The 20,836-nt window shown below is 38.6% G+C and overlaps 1 protein-coding gene across 14 annotated transcripts in view; it reads right to left on the bottom strand.

The window, feature by feature from the left end:
• The window catches only part of ANKHD1 (ankyrin repeat and KH domain containing 1), a 118,646-nt gene that overhangs the window by 96,245 nt on the left and 1,565 nt on the right, over positions 1-20,836 (bottom strand). For all 14 annotated transcript variants that reach the window (XM_075510207.1, XM_075510208.1, XM_075510203.1 and 11 more), the window contains exon 2: positions 6,629-6,782. In XM_075510207.1, the coding sequence (XP_075366322.1) occupies positions 6,629-6,782 (154 nt within the window). The remainder of the gene's footprint in view (positions 1-6,628; positions 6,783-20,836) is intronic.

Genomic DNA, 20,836 nt, shown 5'->3' with positions numbered 1-20,836 from the left:
TTGTACCCTGTTAAAGGGTACCAGCTCCCCAGTACAGACCGCAGTACCACACAGCCAGCTCTAAGCCAACTGCCAGCAGTAGCACAAAGCCCAGTGTAAGCCTCTGCACCCCCCTGCAAAGCCTGAACCCGATTATTTTCGCTTTGATGGATGAAGGAAGCATACAAGGGGAGGGGGGGAAGGATCTCCTCTTGGTATAGGCTAAATTCCATCTCAATTCAGGCATTAAATAGAACTGTCAATAAAGCACTGCTGCTTTTCTCCTGCCCAAACCCTCCCTACTTTCCTTCTTTGGCTGAGGCTACTCCAAGCACTAATATAAGAAGTCGTCCTGAAAACAATACTGAATGGAAAAAAGGTTTTAACCAGGAATATCCCCATATTGAAACAGGAGAACAAAGGGGTCTTTAACTTGCAAAAGAATCCAACTTGTATGAAAAATAAAATATGGCAGAAGTAAAATACAAAGGAAAAGTAGAGTTAATTAAAAATATACCTAGGACTTCAAAAAAATCATGTTAAAAGGAGAATTGCACAAGGTGTTTATGGTACAGTCATAAAGCACTGGCTGATTAACAATGACCTCTGATATACATATATAGACAGATCTATAAATATAGATATATATAAATATGCGGACAACTTAAGAGATTGAGGAGTACCCGGGCCAAATACTTCACAAATTAGAACTTGTAATTTTTTGTCTTGTCTCTTCCTACTCCCTATCCCCACTGAGGAAAAGTTAAAATCTCAGTATCATCTTCACCAAAGAATTCCAAAAGCATAGTGTTCAGATCTGGTAAGATAACTTAGCTGTCTGATACCTAAAAGCATCGATTCAAGTGCTATGACAATGAAACTGTTCTTCACAGCAAAATCCAACTGGAAGAGCCAAAAATATGAAGCTGGTACATTTAATGCACTTTGAAAGTATGGAAGTTAATTTGACTAAGAGCAGGATTAGACTAGACTTTTTCTAATCTAAAAGCCTACTAGATTAGAAAAGATACTTAAATAATGCAAAACCTCAGAGAAATATAATAATAAATCAACTACATGCACAAAATTCAGACAGCTTATCCAACTTACTCAAAGGCACAACACATCTGTACATGTCACATACCATATATTCCTTCCCACTCTGAATCTTTAGATGGTGAAGAAAATGAGCAAGTCACTGTAATGTGCCAATGTTCCAAAAGGCAAAAGTTTTCCAGTTAACAAGACAGTGGTGATTTTAGTACTAGCACAGCTTTGATCTCTGAAGAAACACCTAGAATGAAGCCTATTCAAACTGTCTTAATGAAAACTCTTTCGCTTATTTGATTCGTATACTGCATCCATGTAACACCAAGTATTTCAGATCAGATCAAATTAGGGTGAAAAGCCTCTCTTGGTTTTAAAAAAAAAAAAAAAAAAATCAGTCAAAATAGTTAGACTAAGGTAAGACTTTTGCCATGTTGAAGGCAGCTAAACACACTTCAAATTTGATATTGCTACATTTTTACAACAAAGTTCCATCTTTGCTCAAATTCCAGCAATCCTCTCTCAGATTCCCCCCAGTAAAGACCCTATTTTTCTTTGTTATTCAAGAACACCCATACAGATCTAGAAATGTATGTTACATTCCACAAGCACAGAGGTGCAGCAAAATTGACAAACACGAATCATCTGTTTTCTGCAGCCCTCAACTTCTACGGTTTGATAACCCTTCAGAGGTTAAGTTTCTAATGGATTAGATGCCCGCCTCCATTTAAATCACAAGTAACTTACTGATCAGCCCTAAGAAAAGAAACACCAGGTCCACACATGAATCTTATTGATCATAACAACATGATCAAAGAATTTATCTAGTCCAGTCTCTGACACTTTCCAAGGGGTCTCTCCGATGTAGGATGAAAGCAAGATGTGCATCTTTTGAACTGTTCTTTTAAGACCACAGCTCACTCCCCAGTAGTGCTGGATCACAGGTCTATCTTGTCACATTCAAGCCCTTTAATGTTGGGGAAAACAAATATAATTTACTTTATTTTAATCAAAAAAAACCTTGCTGTTAGTGAATAATGAATGGGTTTGGTCACATCACAAAAAAGCGCAGCAGGTTTGGTCGACAGTTTGGCAAGCGGGTAAATATAGAGAGATACATACACACACTGGAAAGCATTCAATTTTACAATTGCTGAATCTCACTCTATCCTTTCAGTTTATCCTAAAGCAGGCAGATTTTATCTGGGCCTATTCATATTTTGACCTGTGTTCTGTATTTCCACTAAGTAGGTGATTACTTCCACTTTTTGCCTTCCCCAGTTCCAGAACACACAACCCATTCCCCCCTCACTTCATCCTACCAGCTTTCCAAAGAGCAGTATCAGGCCCTCATGCCTGAATCAACTACTGAAATTCACAAGGTATTAACAGACACTTGTTATTAAAACTAGATTTCTCTTTCACCACTTACACTGCATTTAATCATCTGAGAGTTTGGAGTCTCAAATACACCAAACCATCTGTGTGAGGGTCTCAAGTCACCTTTCATCTTTTCTTTCAACAGAAAAGAAGAAGGTATATAACTCTGCTCCCTGTTTGAACATAAGGATGGACTACACACATCTGTTTCATTAAGCAAACCCTTGGCTGAACATGGTTCCTCTCCAAAATACCTCTGGTTTTCCTCACAAGCCTCTTATAAAGAATAGTAGGATTTCTGAAGAACTCACTGCTAACAAAGTTCCTCCCTGTGTAGGTACTCAGCAGGAGTACCAAGTGCTCCAATGCCAGACAAAGAGTTTCTTTACCACTTTCTTCTGCATCTATTTTTGATGCTTCATTGTCAAAGTGATTCAACATTCAGATTGAGAAGGAACATGCTCAAAAGATCTGCTGGTAAGGATACAGGCACCCAAGCTATTTTCTCAAGTTAAAAATCAGTTCGGTAACATTCTACATCACTTCCTAGAAAACTCAGCAAAACCATGCTGAAGCACTACGAACAGGGCATTTTAACTGCAGGGATTAACTTTTTGACATTTTACAACCTTTTGTGGAATTCTGTGTTTTGGGTGCAGAGTACACCAAACAGGCATCCAGGATTTTTATTTGACCACACGCTTCAACAAACACCCTTCTCTATCCTCTTTAAGAAACAACTCCAGGAAGAGGAGTGAACTACATAAGCAAGTCATTTTCCCTTCCTGATACCTATAACAAGGCAGGACCAGAAAATGAAACAGCTTTAACCTGTCAAACTTTCCCCAACTCTTTGGAGGTGAGTTTGCCCTTTTAAGAACATGCGTTGAGGGACCCACCGAGAAACCTGCCAGGAAGAGCAAGAGCTCTGAACGCTATAACCATTCATTCACAGCAGCAAAGCGGTCTCATCCTCCAGCAGTCAACTACTGTCCCTAAAAAGGAAATTTAATAGGCAACCTTACTGAGGATCCACAAAAGTACCATGATTCTTCAGAGCTGGAATATTATTTTAAGACATCTACAGTACCCTAATTAACAGGGGAGCTGAATGTTTCTAGTGCAGAACATGAATCCACTGTGAGAATACTAAGAATCTGTTTAATTACAGTCTGAAAAACGGAAACATCTCCAAACAGTATGGTTCTCCTTCCATAGGTTATTTTACCTATAAATCCTTTCTTTGCTACTAGGAGTCAAACTGAAGGAAGGTATACGAAAGACATGGTTTGTTTAGGATAAATTCCCAAAGAACAGGATTCAACTGTTTTAATTTATCTTCAATTTCTGAAGATGAAAACAACTTATATTTATGACATTCATAGAACAGTGAAGTCTCAGAATGTAAAACTAGGGTTTTTGTGAAATAATACAATCACTGACAGTTGTTTAAAGATAGTTGTTCATTAACAAAATGCCTGTGCTTTGCTTAAACAGATTACAGAAGGAAGTATGGTTGTCCAAACTAAAGCTAATCAGCCAGGTTTTCAGAGGACCTAGTAAACATAAGGAATCTAACTGCTGTTTGTGTGCACGCGTATATGTACGTATGTGTATACTTGCTGCTATGTTAAGGGGGGCAAGGCACAACCCTCTTGCTAGAAACTGTACTTAAGGCTGTCGCCCTCAGCATCCGAAACCACAAAATATTTTAAGTCCTCCTGGAAACAGAATAAACAAGCTGAACTGCAAAAAAAATATCCAGCACTTATGATGGGTAAATATGATGTATAGAAACATTTTTAAGCAGTTCAACTAACCTCTAGCCTCTACACTTGCATATGCTGGCCTAACCGGCTCTCAAATCAAGACAGCTACTTGAACAAAACAAACCACCCACAAATCTTAAAGACTGCAATGGTTGAGAACCACTTCTGCATAAGTAATTTGAAGAAGAACACCCCATCTGGCTGCAGTTGCTAGAACTTACCTTCCAGAATTAATAAACAGCATGTCCATGTGAGATCTGAGCATTAAAGGATTAATGAAGAATGAGCAAAGCTAGTTTTGCAAGTCATACAAATTAAGGTCCTAATGACAAAGCCATGAACCTGGCATGTGAGAAACCCCAAGAAATCTGAGACACTAAATGCAATACCGATTTTCCTCTAGGTTGTGAGTTAGGACCAAGCCTCCCACAGAAGAGGGGATCATCACAAAGGCCAAGCTATTCTGCAAACCACATCAGACCAGGCCATAGCTAAACTCCTTGTTCGAGCAGTAGTTCTGCCATCTACTTTTGCAAACTAACCTTAGTGCTGGGGACTAAAATGTGACTAAAATAACTGGAGAAATCACTTGCTTTTGCCAAACTGCAAAATAATACAAAGTCCCAACACTAGGCAGCTTTGCTTGTTGCCATGATGGAAACCTAGACGCTCACTTCAGGTTAGAAAGGGTATTTTCAGGCAAACCAGCCAGAGAAATCCAGTGAAGACATTAGAACATCTCCCAGAAACACCAGCTTCTTTTTCAATCAACTTTCAAATTATGGCTTTTATTAATAAACTACCAGATTCTCAGTGCCTCCTTTAGGTTAGCCTAATGATAGTTTTAGTGTTCAAATTTGCAGTGGGAAAGACAAGTACTGCTTAACTAGAGGACTTTCTCAAAAGTGTTTTCAGTCTTTTGATCTCACACATTCATCAAGTGGCATTAATTTTGTCCGGTCTTTTGAGTGAGGGAGATGGAGCCCTCAAACAAAAGCACTCTTTTTGATGTGCTCTTCCTTCCAGATTCCTTCTGTTCTGCCCATTTTCTACATCCCTACTCCAAGCACTTGGGGAATCAAAGCATGGAAACCTCAGATTAAAAACAAATCATTTAATCTTGAGGACAAGTGGCCAACTACTGCTTAGACATCTAAAGAAAGCATTCTCACAGGCATTACAAGAAGCAATGGTACCTCCTAGATTTGTTAAATACCATGAAACCATTTTGAATACTGCAGTCCTAGATGTAAGCACATACCTCAGAGACTGACGGCCCTCATAACACCAGCCATCAGACACCTCCACGGACAATTTATAAAGCTAGCAATAGGTTTTAGGACACACCAGTCATCAGGTACATGAGAGAAACTGCAACTGATTTTAAGAGTGCTTAAAAAGGGATTAGATTGTTCAAATTCTCTTAGTGTCTGGAGTATCCCAGAAATAGTCTATCTTCCCTGCAAAGTTTGGTCCCCAAGAGTTTTATCAGGTTAGAACAATTTTAGGGGACCACCTTTAATTAGGCTGCTGCAACTTTCTGCTGACAAAAGCTATGCTATGTTGTAAGATAGGTTTTTTTCAAATTCAAAATGTAAAGAGAGCCCAAAGCCTGTGTCCCTTGCCCCCTTTACTTCCTCAAAATGAAGGTCTCCTTTAAGACTGTACATAGCTTTACATCTAAACACCTGCAAATAAATGCTATTTTATCTAGCTCTTAAGTGCCTTCAAAGCTAAAGTCTGAAAACTCCAATTTGAGCACGCTACTACTAGTCTGAGTATGCACCCATAATGATCAAACAGGATTTATTTCAAAGCAGGGTTTTTACATCTTTTTGCCCTTGGAATTTTGAAACTGACAAATAATTTTCAAATCCATTGCAACACCTGAGTCACAAGCCTTAGAAAGACTTAAATTAGTCAAGCTTTCACTGTAAAAGTAACAAATGTAGTGTCACTATGTTCATCTAGTCTGGTTCTGAAACATGAACATTAAGTATGTATTTTCCAACAATCATATCTCAGAACTACAGAATGGAAAAATACTTTTGTGCAAGTCAAAACAGAGAAGTAAGTATTCCACCTGTCAATTTCTGGAGTAATGAATTAATAATTATATTTTGACCAAAGCAGCAGAAAAAAAATGTCATTTTAGCAAGTCTACTTGCTTCCATTCTCTCCCCTTTAATCCTCCCTCTAGTAACACAGGTAATCTCATCTGGTCAATGAAATACCATTTAATTCAAATTAACTTTTCTAAGTTTATATGTACAGAAAGAGTGGCCCAAGCAATCCTCAACACCTGTAAAAATTATGAGATTGTTTTCCATGTTTTGCTCCCCATCATCATGGTAAATTTCCAGACTTGTGAATACTTCACCAGGGTCAAAATTTACAGGTTGCCAGATCTGTGTGCAAGTTAGGTTCAGAAAAAAACTATACAAAGGAAGTACCTGCTGCCTCCAGTAAGGCTTCTAGTCTTGCTTGTGTTTCTGGATCCACAGTTCTCAAGTCCGCACCTTCTGCAGCACTCGATAAGAATAACTCCGACGTGGTTTTAAGTACTGGGTTATCAAGATCTTCTTGGTCCAAAATAAATGATTCAACCTGTTTGCCAAGTTAGAAAAATAATTTTACCATTTTTTCAGTTTTACACTAAATCTAAAATATTAGAAAAAATACAAAACAATTTAACTGTGTTATCATAATCATGTTTTAACTGTGCAGATTATAGGGCACAACCATAAAAATCATCTGGTCAGCTCACCGAAAATGTAGTTGAAATCACAGAAGAAAAAACTCTACATGAAAAACAGTTTATTGTAAAATTTACAATTAACAAGATCTTAAACTATAGCAAGGGCAACTCATTAAATATTGAAAAAATATTATGCATATTTGGACAGTTAACCACCAAAACAGACTGCCACAAGAGGCTGTAGCATCTTTGTCACCAGAAGTCTGTCTGCCTTGTTATTAAAAAAAGCCGTCAGTAATGACTTCAGCATAGCTGAACCTATCTGAGTGCCAGGGAGGGACTGAATAGTTTCCCAAGATGCCTTTCAGTTCTATTTTTAAAGTAATTTTAACTACTGTAGCACAAGGATTTTGTTTGTTTTGAGTAGAAACAGAATAGTTGACTAAAATTCAAAACCAGAACATGTTTCCAAGCTGGCACTTAGTATTACCCCAGTCATTAATGTTTTCTAGACAAGAACAGATACGTAGAACAATAAAGCACACAGGTATTCCAACTGAGCAGCAATAATGCTGTCTACCAGTGGCCCACATGATATCCAAATACAAGCTCACGGATTTACTCAGCATAACACTCTGTAGTTTTGTGACAGTTTGTCAGAGTAAACAAGGATACCTGACTCATAATTTAATCAGCAGAACATTTCAGAATCTGTCCCAAGTCCAGACTTAGTTTTCTCGATTTTCAGTAATATTTTAAGATAAAAACACTATTTCATAATTAGATGTTATCTGTTCAACACTATCGGTGCTTTAAATATGCCATAGAAATGAGACATGCTCATTACACAACCATTGCTGCCCTTTCCCACTTCATGCCCCAGTCTCATCTTCCTTTCTCTGTTTTCCCCTAATACTTCCCCCTACCTTTGTCATGCCAGCAGTGAACTATCATCATATTCAGCCCTATCACACAACAGCCCACAACACTTTAAGAAAGGGACAGTTTATCCTTCAAAAAAATCAAATCAGGCCACCTGAAAACTCATTAAGTGCCTCATTGCATGAAAAATGTTAACATGAATCTGGAGAGCTACATAGGGCACTGCTATTCAAGAGCAACTTGTGTTAATTTCTTCTCCTTTTTGATATGTAAATGTTTTGTAACATTATCCCCTGGTGTCCAAGCCAATCCGTGGGTGCCCAGTCAAATGCACTGTTAACGTATGAATACAATGGGCATCAGGGAGGAAGAGTAGCTTTTAGGAACACAGAAGGAGTTCCACATCGTCATTGGATATGCATGACATTGGCTAGCTTACAGGTATTGTACCTTGTGTGCCAAGGCACAAATATTAAAGCTAAAACAGCAGGCTATGATTTAGGGCTTGAAGAAGCAAGATTTCTAGATTAGTCCAGACAACAGTCCTAAAATAAGAGAACTGTCACTGTAAGAAAGAGTTCAACATTAAAGAAGCAGAAAATAGTGACCTAAACCAGTGATACACATTTTTACTACAAAGAAGAGCTATTTACAACTCACAACAAAATGTATCTCTACAGTAAGACTCTCTGCAGAACTCAAATTCCAGGTTATGTTCATCTAGCCCGCTTAAGGCTAGATGGACATCAGCTCTGATGCAAAACTGACTTCTCAAAAAATTCACCGTTATATCTACAGGAGTACTTCAGGGTTTTTCATTTTCTCCCCCAAGACTACACAAGGCACTTTGCCTCACCAATATATCAAAAATATTATTCCTGTTGCAACAATGTTTGTGTGACCTGCTGACCAGTAGAAAATCCCACTGTGTGCATAAGTGACTATTGGTTATATATAGTTGAGAACTACATAGAAGAAATTTTATTACATGCTAATGGACTTTTTTTTTTTTCTTTTTCAATTACACCACTAAATTTAACAGCAGTCCTCCCTTTTGAAGATATACCAAAAGGGGTAAAAATGCTACCCACCACTGAAGCAACTGCACTTATGAACAACAAATACTGCAGAAACGTTCAAAGTGCCTTCTGGCAAGCCTTAACTTTCAGCCTCAGGAACAGCGTGACAACACCCCAGCAAAGGTAAGTACATGGGCCTTGCATCAATCTTCCAGTAGCTATCCCACTGCAAGTTTTAAAACTTCATTTTTTGACACTTCGGTAAAGATACAGAGCATTTTCTCCTTGACGGCTGCCACCCCAAGCTCACTTGTATATACATTATAGGACATTACTTGCAACAATACACCTCTTGAACCTAAATCAGTATTAATTCACCATTCACAGGTGCTCTATGAACTTGCAAGGAACTTCTCCCCCCCCCCCCCCCCCCCAGTAGGAAGTACATTTTGCTTACAGAAACCTCTAAAACAGTCTGTCCTTTTAACATTGATTATGCAAACACTACTTATTAAAGCAAATTAGATACACCTTTACTTAGGGTACAAACCCTAAGTATTCGTGCAGCCTGTTCTTTTCACCACTCTTTTCAACTCCTACTGCCTTTCAGCTCTTCTTTAGGTTTGCAACTGCACTTCCAGAGACCTCACGCATTTAAAAGTCTCACACAAAAATCTTGCTTCATATACAGTATTTTCGTCTTAGTTTTATATGAAAGCAAGAAAAGGCAGCTCCTTTCATTATTTCTGCACATGCTGAGCATCAATTTTTAGGTTTTGTTTTGATTTTAGTAAGAGTACACTTAATACAGTACTAAAGTACAATTAAGTACACTTAATAACATACCCACAATAAAAATATAACTTGAGTGTAAAAATAATGAAAATCCATATGTTAAAATAGCTGTACCATTGCCAGTTTCCCAGAACAAGTTTCAATGCATTTTCAGGTCAGAACATCTGACATTTCTGTAAATCAATGCACTTTCTCACACACTAAGACAAGGCTAGAGAGGATGAAGAGTTGGATACCGTATCACTAATAGCAGAGTAAGAAATTATCTCGTCAACCAGATATCCCTTGTGAACTGAAGTGACCTGCAATGATCACATATTAATAATAATAAAAAAACCTACCCCAAATATATAAAACAAATTTTGCTTTTTAAACAAGAAATAAACTTTGTTAAAAAAAAAAACACAAGCCAAAACAAAACCCACCAGATTTCATGTTAGCATTCCTGGAAGACTTAATACACTACTCATGTTGCAAAATTTAGGTACTCTGCTCTATCCTAATCAGATCTGTAGCAAAGTGATAGAATAACCAGTCACTGTGCTATTTTTGGATTATTTTGTGAGCTACTTTGGGCACTTAATAAGCATCTTACTTGGTAAGGCTCATTAGGAACACGTGGATTCAAGACACTATTCTAACTGCCAAAACAATTGCAACTAGGAATAATTCCCAATCAAAAACCAAAAAAGCTGCTATCTGCATGGGACCTAAGGACAGGGCACCGAACATCAGTGTACTTTACATCACCGTGTTTCATGCTCATCCACAGGAATGATGGACCTTTCCTGAAGTTCTGCCAAGGACTGCAGCAGCCTCACAGCTCTGCAGATCCAGTTACACCACTGGTTCCTCCCTCCATAGCAGCTACATTCACAGCTATTTAGACTCAACTACATCAGTATTTATATGTTAATACCATGATTGCGTTTACCTCAGGTCAGGGGTACCTAAAGACAACTTTGCAAGCACTAACATCACAACTAACACTAGCAACTCCTGCAAAACGTGCAATGACATACAGGGTTAGAAACACATTTCTAATATTAAGTCTAAATTGATCTTTCCTACATTGCATTACTGCAAAAAAAGTACTTTTCCCAGAATAGCCCGGGCCTGCTCACAAATAGCCCGTTACTGACACAGGCTACAGATGATGGAAAAGCTTCCTGTTGTAGCTGTACCACCACCATTCTCTCGTCCTCCTACTGCAGGCAAGGGCAGCAGAAGAGACAGCTTGTTCTACCTTCTCCTTCCATTTGTGCCAAACCAGTACTTCTGGGAAGACTATCTTTACAAAAAGAGTTGACAGGAAAGAGAAAGCTGCTATTAAATCATTTCCTCGAACTTGCATTTTCCTGATACACCCCGACCTTTGAACACTTTTCTGGGGTAACAATACTCCTTGCTCTGTGTTCGTGGAGCATCTACAAATAATGAGGACCTGAGCCCTTGACTGGGACTCCTAAACTCCTATTTATTATGCAAATAAACAACTACCTGATCTTCTCTTTTGTGTTAGGTAATCCTTCCTAATTATTTCTATAACAATTCCATTTGAACTTATGTCTAAATACATCTGAATATGCAGAGAGACCTTGGCTTCCTTAAGGCTAATATAGGCCTGTAGGTCAGGCTCAAAGTTCATACCTATGAAATTGAAACAGATAATCTACATTTAAACTATTTTCATTCCATAATTAACAAGATGTGCAACACTGTATTAGGATCACACTAGGAAGCTATTGTGGTTTTGTCTAATAAACCCAACCTCTGAGAGTTTATGTTGTCATGTCCTTTATTACACTGAATGCCAATATCTGATTACCACTTGTAATCCTGCTCTAAAAGTTTTGGGGAATACTGAGAGGACAGATACCATAACACCAAGTTAAGATTGAAAATTAGCTTGTATTTCAAATTTGACATCAAACCCCTTTAAATTCCACATATACAGAATGTCAGCTTCAAAACTATTAAAAATAATTATTCCAAGGAGAAAGTAAAGTGAAGGACTTTGTCACTGACATGGTACTCTTAGGAGCTTCCTGTGACCAGTGCACCACTACACCCTTGGTGTAGACTCTTCACACCAGGTGAAGCAAAAGACCTGGCTTTGCTTTACCTTAAGATGTACTTTTCAACACTGCCCCCCCCAACCCAGCCATGTCAGTCAAACATTTTTGGAGCTACTTAAGGTATCCTCCTGGCATTACTATTTCAGTTTCAAGAGACAGGATAAAGGAAGAAGAAAAACCACACACAAATGAGGGTATTTTCACAAAACCTTTCAGTGGAATCTCAGTACACTGCCCTTTCTTGGCACTTCAAAGCTAGCGAAAGAAAAGAAACATTTCAGAGAAGTACTTCAGAGTCAGTACATAGGAACAACATACAATCAATGTAAATAATAATCCAGGCATAATTAATGGCATAAGACTATACCCACTGTTAGGCTTGAACTGTAATTTCTGAAGACAGTTTCTTCAATAAAAGTTTCAGCCCAAGAAGACAGAAGCCACTAAGATCTGTGAATCTCCACGAGATCATCTTCCAGTGCTGGCCCTACGGAGCTTGTGATTACAAAGCATCCTAACAACCCAAGGGAGTTACAGGGTGTTTGAGTACATTGCTACCTCAACAGAGAAAGCATAAAGTACCTGAAACATCATTTCCAGTCACTGCTCATCTTGCGACAAGTCAGGCAGCTATCAGACACTTTCATGGGTTGATTTAACACATCAAAAAGGGAGAAAACTCAGGGGGGAGCAAATAATCTTCTACCACTTTACTGAATTTCATGGACTTACAAAGGGGTCTGCTAAACTGGAACATCATCCTTCTGGTAATAGCAAGCCATTAGATCAGCTCAGCTCCCTGTGAGGCTACGAACCCAACTGACCGCCTGCCCCCTACATTTAAGCGCAGCAGTCTACAGCAACAGTTTTGTAGGCAGTAAATTAGATCTGCACCCCCCTCTCCCCCACCCTCCCAATCTATTTATCTCCAATTACAATAGGAAGTTAACTAACTTGCGGCAGGATTATCTAAAGGACAGTCTTTATTCCAATATATATTAAGCAATTATCAGATAATGAAACAAGCAGCTATAGGATCTGGGCTGTAATAAGTTCATTTCAAAACACAGGTTCATTTTGCAAACGCTGCTATAGATACAATGTAAATAAAGATGGACACAACTTTATGCTTTGTCACTGGAGACAAGGGAAGTGCCTCTCGCACACACATTGTGGTCCAGAAGTATGACATTCATGTATAGAACTGTGCCGTATGTTCTTGATGTGTTAGCATACACTCAAACTGATCTCAGCATTAACTGAAGCTGACTAAAATGACGGGTGAAACAACCAGCAATGAGAGAGGCCTAACATTTGTATGGCAGCTCCTCTCTGCTCAGTCCAGCCCCATCAAAGGATCTCAGGCCTGGCACCCGAAGTCACTAGTCAATTCTCAAAATTATGGCTAGTATTTGAAACATGCAGATAAGACAATAAATCAGAATTAATGTTTTATGGGACTACTCTTCCATGCCAGAGTTTGTTGATCCTGGGTTTTCCATTTTCTTGCACTAATACTAAACGCATAAGCAGGCATTCAGGAGCAAGTGTCTGTCAAATGTAAATTTAACCACCTACCTAATTTCTCTCTTAAGTAATCAACTGGCACTAGATATTCTTATGCCAATTTAAGTAGTTTTGAATACTACAAACTACACCTTATCATGCGCCTCTGGACAGAGCTGTCTGATAATGGTTCTTCCACAAACAAGAAATCTCCAATTCATTTTTATTAAAACACTGTTCCACAATAAGCCCAGGACATAACTGCACCCACAGTTAACCCTCAAAAAAGCTAAGCCACAGAACACACAGTTTGAGTCCTCTTGGTACAAGAGGGTGACAACATTAAAAAGTTTCTCTGTACAGCAGAAAAGAAAGCACTACTCATTTCAGTCACTACTGAAAAAAAAAGTTAAAAACCAGCCTGCAGCCATCACATGTTCAATGTCTGATAAACAAAAATAATTATGACTAAGTTTTCCTGATGTACAAGAGAATCTTTTGCAGCAAGGAGCTGCCATTTACAGAACTGGAACTGACAACTGAAGTATATTCAAAATTCACATGAACCCAGTAAATCAAGTGCCTGTTCTTGACATGTACAGTCTTCATACTGAAGAAAACCATTGAATGGAGACCAGTAAGCCTTACTAAAATAAGCATCACTTACACTAGGCACTCCTTATTTTCACGTATTCTATCTCAGTCCACTCTAAATCATGTATTCAGTGCTCCATCTTCTCCATGTGCTTTAAGATTCCCTCCTGCCCCCTCTTTTTTCTAATAATCCTGCAGAAATAGCCCCTCTTCTTTCCTCACCTCAAACCAAGAAACAGCAGGTGTAACTCAATATTCTCATTTATTAGAACATAAAACAGGATGGTTGCATCAATTTAGCCAGGGCTTTCAGGGTGCAATCCTTGCTCAAGTGTTAAATCTCAGGCGTTAAAACAAAGTGAAGGAAACTTCAAAACAGAAGATGAACAAATGCATTTGTTTGCTGATGTAAAAGCTCACACCCATCCAAGATGGCAAGTATTCTAAGCCACCCTCTGGAGAATGACCTTTTAAGATCTCTTGTCAATCCAAAGGGACACAGTGCTCAAAAAAAAAAAAAAATCATACAAGTGGATCTGATGAACATAGCCCAGTCTAGTAATTCAATAATCTGTTCCCAGGCCAACCTATGTGTTTCAGACAGAGAGGAGTCTCAACATTTAAACTGACTAATTAAGTTATCTAGAGGCTTACACCAAACTGAAAATCATACTGGACTTTATGCTATTCTCAGAGCTGAGGCCAGTGGTAGCTATTTTTATACAGCAAACCTGTATAAACAGGTTTGTGTGTGCTCTACTACTGCAAAACCACCAAAAACCATAATGTAACTACAGATCCATCAGTTAGCCATTTGAAAGAAACTATCATCATGAATAACACAGCAGAGATCCCCATCTAAAATATGATCCACTGAAAACTCAAGATGTAGCTGTAAAAGGGCTTTAAAATGTAATTACTTTAGAAAAAGAATGAAAATATGTACATTTATATAAGGTATTGAGTTTACCCTAACAAACCCTAAATGTTAAGCATGCATTTCATAGATTCCCTTTTCCCCTGGCTACTTTGTCACGCTGTGGATGAACACATGCTCCGAACAGGCAATGCTCTGAAGCCACCATGATCAAGGAACACAGCTCGGAAGTAGCTCTTTCAGCCCTGAAAGATGATCTCCTCTTTTCCCTTGGTTTGAAATACAACTGATTTACTACCTACCCACCACGTGACACCATTAGTTTTATTCATGATTTTGGAAAGCAAAGAGTTCAACAGGGTTAGGGATTTTCCTAGAAGAAAATCTTAGTTAATTAGTAATCTCTTATGTTTTACTGAAGGCAAATGAGAATAACTTATGGACCTAGCTGAAACTTAACACCCATGAAACACTAAAACAACCAGAGAGGTGCTTTTCAGTTGGCCCACTGTTCATCACCCAGTAAAACATCCATTTTTTTACTCAAAAAATAGGGAATAATTTTTCTTGCAGGACAGGTATAGTTAGGTAGCTTTCAAAACCTCCCTGGTCAGAAAAACCAGCCACACACATTCCTTCTCACTTAGCACCAGCATTCCAGCAAACACAACATAGCAACTCAACCATGAGTAACCCCCTCTCAGTCTAGGACACTTTTCCTTCAGATTCTGGGATGCTTTGGAAGAGCTAAAGATGAGGAGAAGTTTGGAAAAAAAAAAATCTGCATGACTCCCTCTTAAAAACAAAAGGCAAAAATGAGTAAGTGGTCTCATCCCATGAAAAGCAATTAAGAAGCAACAGGATCCAGCACAGGACCAATTCTTTTATTTATGTTTCATGGTAATAAGTGTTTTCTATATGCATTTAAACAGAAGATGCACAATACTGCAAAAATTGAGAAATTTTTCTAGTGATCGGTACCTAAGAAAATATTAAGTAATGAGTTCAAGAGTAAAAGGAAGACATTATCCTCTGATAGGATGCATTTCCATAAATTTCACTTGCTCAGCATTCCTCAAAAAATATGCAAAATGAAACCTCTGCACGTTCACAACAAACAGGGAGAGCTAGTTGTCAGGGGGAAAAAAAAATATGCAGAAACTATCTATTAATGAGGTATACCAAAAGGTTAGAGCTCAGACAAGCATATCATCCTAACTAAATGAACCCTTAAATCCAAACATGAATTCACCTGTACCCATTTTTTTCCTCTTATTCAGAGGCAACATGGTTTTATAACAGAGACTGCAGTAACAAGGTTGCTATAAAACCCAGTATTTATATAATTTGAAAGTTAAACTAATCTTCAGTTTATCATAGAAGACCAAGGTCATATGAGGTATCAATGAGAAAGTTCCTATTTAAGATAACCATCGAGACCAGGCACTTTTCAAAAACTTCCTAAATTTACAAAAACACTTGAACAAATTACTGATTTCTGAAGTTTTCCTTACAGTATCCCGTTCCTCACTCGGACATTCCCATTAGGGAGATAAGTTTTATATGAGGACTTTAGATGGTATTTGCATGGTGTACATGGGCTGCTATTAGGAAAGAAAGTATCCACAGAAAGAGAATTAAAGCACCCTACTGAAGCCTGAGGCTTCAGAACTTAACTTACACACAAAGTTCTGCAAATAGTCCTCAAACAAGATACAGAAGTTATTTTTCTTGCTTCATTAAGTTTTAAGTGGGAAACAAAACCAAGAAAGGTTCCTTTTTCCATGTAAGTCAGACTTGACTCAGATTTAAATCTGAGAGTCACTTTTACCCCCCAACAACAGCTTAGTACTTCTAAGGTATCTTCATATATGTTACAAGAACTCAAAATGACCTACTAAGATCAAAGCTATGCAGCCTCCTCACCTGCAGTGTCTAAACCCTCATTTTGAACTCCTTCAACAGCATGCCAATTCAGTAACATCGCTGCTCCCAGTTTTAAAGGCCAGGCCACATGTGTGCAACAGAAAAAGGAGTGCCTTTATATTCCCCTTCCCTCCACACCTACCCTTCTTTTAAGTGGATGTCGCAGGGATGGTTTGAACTCTAAGCACAGGACAATGTTGCAAGAGCATCATCCAGCTGTCCTTACATCTGTATTTCAGGATCCTCTGAGATGAGGAAAGGAGAGAGGAGAGCATCCCAATACCAAGCCCACAGGGGAACAGCTGGGTAGCCCCAATTTAAATCAGAACACAAGAACTCATGATTCACCAGTTGCAGTCTTGCCCTGCGTTAATGTTCAAATGAACCCTTCCCCCCTCCAGACTGTAACTAGTTGACTGGTGAAACCTATGTGCAAATTTGTAACTAAATATAGATGTTCTGCTAAATTCGGTAAATCTCTCCTTACCAAGGAGTTGCACTGCGTATTTATATAATTATACAGTAGTATTTCACACCTTTACTTTCTACACCTATCATTAGAAAACAGTTGCTGACATTTATTTTAGGTCATGTACTCAACTGGGTCAAGCTGCACTGAAGGGAAATTGGAGTTCTGCAAGAAACTTCAGAAATCAATTCATTTTAAAGTGTTATTGAATAGTAAGTACTAACCATAACTAGACACATTGTTTCTGGCTACCACAGGCCAGACTTTCAAAGTTACTGAGATGCTTACCAAGATTTTTCCAAGAATTAGATGCCTAATCAGACTGGGCATGAATGAACACCCTACTAAACAGCTCTCTGCATTCTTAAGCATCATCTCAATACCTCTGGAAACCTGAACCCATTATCCCTCAATGTTTTCTAACCAGTGAATAATTCTTGAAGAAAATTTTCCACTTTGTTCCACCTCTTACTTCCTCAACTTTGAAAGCACTAGTCAAAATAAGAAATACATCAACTGCTAAACTGAAACTTAAATCTTTTCAGAGAAAAGGCTTTTCTGCCTAATATTATGTACCTTAATTAGCATCAACTTTTTAAATTTCTATTCCTTATGGTCAAGAAAATGCTGCTTTTTACATTATTTCAAAGATAATACAGGAAACTACAATGTATAAGCATTAATGTCAGAAGTTAGATATATTGTATACACCATTTAAGCAGCAGTGCCATGTTAAGAAGGCTCACTGACATAGCAATGACTTTAATAGATTACATTGCCAATTTAAAACAAACTACCTCAGTATTTACTCTGAATTCAAAACCCAGTTTAAAAGTTGAGAGACCTCGGACTTGCGGGAAAAAAAAAATTAAAAAAATTATTAAGCCCCAGACAAAATCTCCAAGTACTGAACTGATCTGGAGTGCATGCCATTGAGCTATTAATTCTACTCATTGTAGGAGGTAGGTTATGTCTGATTTTTAATTATGCTTTATGTAAATATCCCCAGAGGCTTATGCAATAGGTACAGGCTTAAGTAAGGCAAGCTGGTGGAGGCAGGCAGCCTGCTCTGGAGAGGGAAGCTGAGAACTGAGTTGACTCCATAGCCAAGGGGTGGATGAACTCCAGGGCCACTGAAGGCCTCCAAACCCCTGAATTACAGAACACAAGAGACTTGCTACATTTATATGCTCACCACCAAAAGCCACTTACTGAACTGAGCTCCACGATCCTCTGGTACTTTTGTCAGCACAACTGCCTTCTCCTACTTGATCTACAACAGAGCAGCAAACCGCACAATCCTTCCTGCAAGCACTAACACCACCATATTTATCACTTGCTTCAACTCTATTTCTACAGCCCAGTTTTCCGCCATGACAGTTTTTGATAAGAACCTGCGTGCTCTGTGGCCAGAAGCCCTCAACCACCAAGGACTTCACATACATGCACTATTAATCACCGCCGTGCCAGCACACCTTCACCTTGACCTACAGGCTTCACAACTAGCATGGAGGAGGCTGTTTAATACTCATGCCTTTGGCACCACTTTAAGTGCCAGCAAAATTCACAAGGAGTAGTAGTAATATACTTAAAATTACACGAAAAATCTCACTCTAAACAAGTTGCATGCTGTGTCAAAACCCCGATCAAGCTCAGAAGGCAACCAAGTAACTATTTACACTGAGGTCAATACCACCTCATCTCTCAGACTGCAACCAGTGGCAAAAGTTTCTCCAAACACCCAGGAGAACCATGGCTTCCCCTCTGTCTTACACAGAAATAGCACAAAGCCTCCTGGCCTCGTCCTTCCATGCCCAAAGGCATGCTTCAGCTTGCAATTGTTTCTATTTGCATGTGATAATTTTAACTGGTAATTCTAGAAAATATTCTATACAGCTGCATTTAAATTTTACCTTGCAGACCTGATACAACTCATTTACATGGGATCCACTTCAGTCCCTGGTTTCCCAGCCAGCAGCCTGGTGGCTACCATAAGAAGGCACTGAGCTAGGAGACCAGAAAGCTTTGAGTTTTCTCCCAGTTCTGCAAGGCAGGATAAACACAGCACACTCTCTTCACTGTCTTCACCTGTAAAATGGGGACAGTACTCCCACTGTAAAGTACTTGAAGATCTGATGTAAGAAATGCACTATTTCAAATCAAAAAAGTTAAGCTAAAATATATTGCTCTTTTCATTCTCTAGGTAAATACTTAATTACACTCTTCATCCTGCACTTCCCTGATGATTTTCTTTTCTACCTAATTTGCCATTTTGACTAATCAAATTATTTTAGCATATTAAACACAGACTAATACAAGGATACAAACCCTAAATATCACTGCAGACACACAGCAGAGCCTACAGAATATTTTACCATTATTTTTATGACTTCAGAAGTAGAGAAAAGAGTACAGAATCAAGGCAGCATGGCAAATGCTCACTTTATTTTAATTCTCCCTTCTAGTTCTCACTAATTCCACTCCACTCACTGGTAATAGCTGAAGGCATACACCCAAATGTGACTCACGGCACAAGACCACAGTCCAAACAGTCACTGGGTTTTCAAAGCAGTGCTGTTCAAGAATTGCAATGTTCCATCCCAGGAGTTTGTTCAAAGGAAAAAAAAAAAAAAGGAAAAAAGAAAAAAAACACAACAAAAACCACCACTGACAACAGGTGCTTCTTTACTTTGCTTCCCATACATACAGAAGAAAAAATGTTGGAAAAAAAAATTTCACTCTTGGTCCTCCCAGCCGTACCACGTAGTCTAGCAAGGCAGCACAGATGTGAGGCACATCCTTCCTACCCATGCTTCTTCCCCACGTTACTCTCCACAACCAGAAACACAAGACAGAAGAACTCCCCAGGCAATTTCAGCTTCGAGATTAGCCCAACTCCTCTATGTGTGTTCTGGAAATCTCCAAGTGTTTTAATTCCAACTTTTTTTTCCTTATATATTTTAAATAAGAAAGCTTTTCCCAGGTTTTTCAAATGAGTAATTTTACTTTAACAGCTGTTTGGGAACCTTTCTTTTTTTTACCTCAATGCCATTCTCCCAAACACATTATTTATAACAGGCTGTCTTTCTTAATACTTGCTATTAGTCAAAGACCAATACAGTGCTTAGTAAACACCCTAGCTGTTCAATTTTCACATGCTTTAAATAATGGGGTGGGTTCAAAAAGCATAAGCTTTCAAAGCAGAACTCTGCTCATCTTGTGAAGAGCCACAAACACTCCAATACAGCCCATTTCCCATCATTTTCCAGGTTCTGTAACTACTGCTTCCTATCTTCAAAGATATATTAAAATGTGACATAAAAGACATCCTAGAGAGTGGAAACTCATAAATTACTTGTGTTCTACTCTATCTATAGTAGGCCTCCTAGCTCCCCAAAACAGGTATGTACTTGAACACGTAATCCCATATCATCATATGTTCAGGATACCAACCACGCAAAGAACATTCACACACAAGCGCTCATCTGCCTGATCATTAGATTTTTAGTTTAGTTAAATGTCCTGCTGTTAACACAATTTTTAACTTAGGTTAGGTGGTCACGAGCAAAGTGCAAATGTGGGTCTGCATCAGTTGAATCACTTTTTTATTCACGTAAGACCTGTCAATTTGGGTTTCAGGAGGGCTGGACAAAAGACGATCATCAATGGAAGGCAAAAAATTTAGACACAGGAGGATGAATGCAGGCTTCCCTTCTTCCATTTCTTCAAAAGAAATGTGGACACATACCAAAGCACCCACTCCTGCCCCCCCCAAAAAAAAAGTGGTATGTATCGCCTTGGCTACCATCTTCTTCCT

This window comes from Mycteria americana, chromosome 8 (assembly GCF_035582795.1).
Source record: "Mycteria americana isolate JAX WOST 10 ecotype Jacksonville Zoo and Gardens chromosome 8, USCA_MyAme_1.0, whole genome shotgun sequence".
Classification (NCBI taxonomy): Eukaryota; Metazoa; Chordata; class Aves; order Ciconiiformes; family Ciconiidae; genus Mycteria; species Mycteria americana.
Note: the sequence above shows the minus strand (reverse complement) of the source record. Positions and strands in the feature narration are given on the sequence as shown.